The sequence below is a fragment of the Calidris pugnax genome, unplaced genomic scaffold, assembly GCF_001431845.1.
Source record: "Calidris pugnax isolate Ruff unplaced genomic scaffold, ASM143184v1 scaffold335, whole genome shotgun sequence".
Classification (NCBI taxonomy): domain Eukaryota; kingdom Metazoa; phylum Chordata; class Aves; order Charadriiformes; family Scolopacidae; genus Calidris; species Calidris pugnax.
The window spans coordinates 1,020,897-1,025,403 of record NW_015091148.1 but is presented as its reverse complement, the minus strand read 5'-3'; the positions used below and the strand labels follow the sequence as shown (position 1 = coordinate 1,025,403).

General features: G+C 47.6%; 1 protein-coding gene across 1 annotated transcript in view; it reads right to left on the bottom strand.

Annotated features, from left to right (window-relative positions):
- The window catches only part of LOC106897965 (src kinase-associated phosphoprotein 1-like), a 154,442-nt gene extending 149,982 nt beyond the window's left edge, over positions 1-4,460 (bottom strand). The window contains exon 1 of the mRNA XM_014958977.1: positions 4,350-4,460. Coding sequence (XP_014814463.1) covers positions 4,350-4,392 — 43 coding nt within the window. The 5' untranslated portion in view covers positions 4,393-4,460. The remainder of the gene's footprint in view (positions 1-4,349) is intronic.
- Between the last annotated feature and the right edge of the window lie 47 nt (positions 4,461-4,507).

Sequence of the window (4,507 nt, the reverse complement as noted above, 5' to 3'; positions counted from 1 at the left end):
CCCCCTCGCCCACCCAGCTCACCCCCTCCTGCACCCCACAGCACCCGTACCCCCCCGTACCTCACACCCTGCACCCCCTCCTTCCCCCCGGCTCCCCCAGGTACCGCAGAGCACACTCCTGCAGGACACGTTTTTACAGCAATTAATTCCATATTTAGGAAGCGATTCCTTAGAGTTCAAACGCCCGTAGGAAGCACCAGGAAAATAAAAGCAGAGGCTGCAGTGGTAGAGGTGAGGACCACCTGGGGGCAGGGAGGCACGAGCGGTTCAGAACGGGACAGATTTTGGGGAGGAAGGATATGGTTCTCCAAAACACCACCAAGAGAATCAGCAGAACACGCTGGAAGACGGGAACACCATCGGTTACACACAGAGGCCAGGGACCCGGCAAGAAACTTCTAAAAGCAGTTTGGGGGCTTCTCCCTGGATTTGCCCTCCGGCTCATCAGAGCCCTGGTTCCGAAGAGTTACACACAAAACTCACCCTGGTATTTTATTGTCTCCCTACTCCCATTTCTATGTTCTAGGCGGCCAAACACGAGCAAACGGGGCCTCCTCCAGGATGCAAATGGGTTCAAGAAGTACCTGGAGATGGATTGAAGATGCGCCACCTCTTTACAGCTTCTAACCCCCTCAAAACCTTTAGTACCACATTGCATTGGTATCTGTTTGTCCCCATCCCATTGGACATCCCCATCCACCATCCTCCACACCTTTTAAGATAAAAGCCATTTTTAGCACCTTTTTATAAAGCAAAGGGAAATTTTGCTAAAGGCTTTGATTTTAAGATACTTTGAACTCGCGTATTTAAAAAAAAAACCCTCCACAAAGAACTGAACGAGCTGTAAGGACGTTTGGCCAAAGTTCTCTGCTGACAAGATGGAAAAATCTTGGAAGTCAGAGGCAAGATTTCTGGCCCCGGAGACCATGCCTGACAGAACCCCTCAAGTACCTTCCTTCAGTTTGAGTTATGGTCCCTGCCACGTGCTAACGGATACCTGTGTGATATAAAAGAAAATATATTGTCCCTGCTGTTGTTGTGACGTGGCCATAGAGCCAGCAGCCAGGCGGGGGGACAGGAGGTGCAGTGGTTCCTCACCCCTCAGCTCCGTGTGATCCCACTGTGACACCAAGCAATTCGTGGGGATCCCGGCTCAGCATCCTTCCCACAAGAGATCAGATGCCCCACAACAACCCCAGAAGCCCCCCTGAGGAGACACAGGGACCCCCCAACTGCTAAAACAACATCTAGAAGTGCTAAATATTAAAGATGCACAACTCCTGCCCCTCAGGACGCTGTGGTATCCACCTTACGCTACGGTAAAACTAAACGAATGAACGCTGGCAAATTAAGTGATCTACCAGTTTAAGAGACAAAACATTTTTGAAAAGTCCTCAAGTGGTCTGAGCGGAGTACATTACATGGGAAGTGTCTCCTAAGAAATACTTATCATTATAACAGTACTTAGCACTTGCAGAGCGCTTCCCAGCCTCCCAGCACTGTACAAACATTAGCTTCTTAATCACTCATTAGGGACGATCCTATAGAGCTGGGCCATGCCTCATTGAGTAAAGTCATCCCCAACTCGCTCAGTCCCTCTCGTTCCCTCCAGAGACAACTTGGAAGGTTCTCTCTGATTCCTAGGAGAAGTTCAGAGCAAGCAAGGAAAAGTCTGTTCAAAATGAACAGCGGTGAATCCAACTCCCCCATTTTTCATGGCAGGGATAGACAGAGACCCACTTCCATTAAAAACTTGAATTAATAAAGTTGGGAAAATCAGGAACTCTAACAGCGCTGGGAGATTGCGCCTCAGGACGTAACCTCTTCTTGTTGCAAAAGGGCTAAGAAGGGATGGAAAAAAGCCACAGGAATGACAAGTATGTTCCTACAACCTGCCAGTTTGTTCTTCTGGCCGTAGCTGGCTGGATCACCCCCACGCATCACCCGTGCTGCCTGAAAGGAGCAGCTCTGGGTCACCCTCTGCATGGCAGTGGCACCCCGAGGGCCCGTGGTGGCCCAGGCTGCAGGGACCGTGCCAGCCAAACGGGTAAGAGAGTGCAGAAGCAAAAAGGGGCACAGTGAAAGTGAAGGGTCCCCACTCGGAGAAGCCAAGGAAACCAAAAAGGTGAAAATCAGTTCACTCAGTCTTAAAACTTTCTATTTTTCCCACAGCGATGTTCTAATTCAGAGCAGAAGGCTGTTTGACACTCTTTAGCTTAATCCACTTCTCAGAAACACCAATTTAAACTCTTTTTTTAAATTCATTTTTAAAAAAACGAACTCATTGTAGCGTCTATGAAAAAAAAAATCTTGTGCCTTAGCCTTCTATAGTGAAAAAATTAAGCAAAGGAAACAAGCAAGCAATATAAAAATAATCCCCCAAGTAAGCAAAACAATCTGTCAGTAAGTCATCACAGAAATTCAAAAACCCAGAGGAAATCACAACCCCGATCCATGTCCATCCCACTGGCAGATATCTACAAAAATTCATTTTGATGATGACCCTACAAACCATGGCGGGGCAGAGAAAAGGGTCCAAAAACCTGTGTCCAGCCTTTTTTCCCCTTGAATACCACTGTTTCAGGCTACCAACAGCCTGCATCTCGTCAGCCAGAACTGCTCCACTTCCATCCAGGATGGACACACACCACGCCGAGCCCCCGATTCGCTGTTATTCAGGACTCTGACCAGTTTCCAAGAACTAACACCTCATTTTAATGTAACCGCTCTCAATGCCAGCTTTTTCCACCCCACCCCCTCCCTTCTTTATAGTATGTAATTTTTCTACGTTATCAATCTCCTCGCCATTCACCCATTTGGGCACCCTTCCATCGAGCCTGGCATTTCATCTGTGTCTGAAAACTTCCAGCGGTGCCAAGTGTTTGCATACCTTGCAAGTGTTATGTCAAACTCTGCCCCTTGGAGCTGCCAAAAACCACCACTCAAAGTTAGCAAAGCAAATACCTCCTTAGACAAGCTTAATAAACACGCCAGGAGAAACTCTAGACTTCATCAAGACGTTGCTCGCCTGACGAGGCCAAGCTTGAGGTCTTCAGCACCCTTTCATGTCCCATTTAGGCCAACATCCATTATCCTTGTCACACGTTCTCCACCCGCGCCCGGCGTAAGTGCATCGTATCTGAGCACACAGATTATTTGAAACAACCAATCCCCAACTCCACACCTCTTTTCACGCTGCAATTACCGGCCATCGCACCAACCTTGTCTCTAATCAGTCTAAACGAAGCCATTTATTTTATAGCATGAATCAACACGTAGAGCAGATATGTCTGGTGTTTCACACCGCTCCGAGAAGCTAACTCTGGTGCCCATCAGCACTTATGGCCTCGTCCCAAATAAATCCTCGTTTCTTTGTACCCTTGACTGATGACTAGTGATTCGCTAACGAGAGTGGGAGTAGACATGAAAGAGTACATTGAGCAGGGAAAGGTGGAGAAGAGGGGGGACGGAAGCGGCGAAAAATGAAAGAGGAAGGACAAGGCGGGGGCAGGTAGGGCATAAAAAAGCATGGGGGAAAAGTGCAAGGGAAGCGAAAGAGGAGGAGGAAACAAGATCTGTGGGAAGTGGGAGATTGAGAACCTGAGGCCAAAGCAGTCAAGCCTTCCCCAGGGCCCAGAGATAACCCCTGAGAAGATCAGAACAGCCTCAGCTCTGTAGGCTTCAAATTCAATAGCATATCACAAATCCATCACTTCTAAACCACCACTCACACGCAGACACGAGCATCACAGAAACTCTTTGCCCAGAAAACCCCCATCTGATATTCAATGCTTTGGGAAACAGCCTTGACCTTGGATGCCAGCTCCCATCCACCACCCGGCTGGGAGGCCTTCTACATTCACAAGAAGAAGCCCCAAGTTCCCAAGCACTAGAACATCTCCCAAAAGGCTCTCCAAAGCAAAGCACTTTAATGAGGTCTAATTTTCAAAGGGTGGCAGGGGACAAGGTTTGAGAAGATACAGCCCCTTTGAAGCTCGAGGCTGAGCACCCAAGAAGAAACACACCCAAGAAGTTGCACTGTAACTTTGGGAAACGGTAGCCACCAGGTCAAATTCTGCTCTTTTTCATCACTGTTGTCCATCCAAACTAGAACAACCAACTCCAGTTTGCACCAAGACAATCAAGAAATACATTTAACTTCACAATACTAAATTTGGGATCACCGTGACATTTTATGTTCACTGATAAAGCAAGTTAACAAACAACAAAAAACCCAAAACACCTCCAACAGTACAAGATGGATGAATGAACACAAGGAATTTATACCAGATCGCACTTGCATTTCCATCTTCTTCACTCAAGGACTTCAAAAAACACCGGTGACTTACCTTCATCCTGGAAGTCTGAAGGCAGTGAAGCATCAGATGTCATGGAAGGGGCCAAACTCCAGCTTTGATTTTCATCAGAACTGTCATGTCCACAGACAGCAGCGTGCTGATCCTCTCTTAGAAAGAGAAGGAGACTCTGATTTTAGTGAAAAGGACTC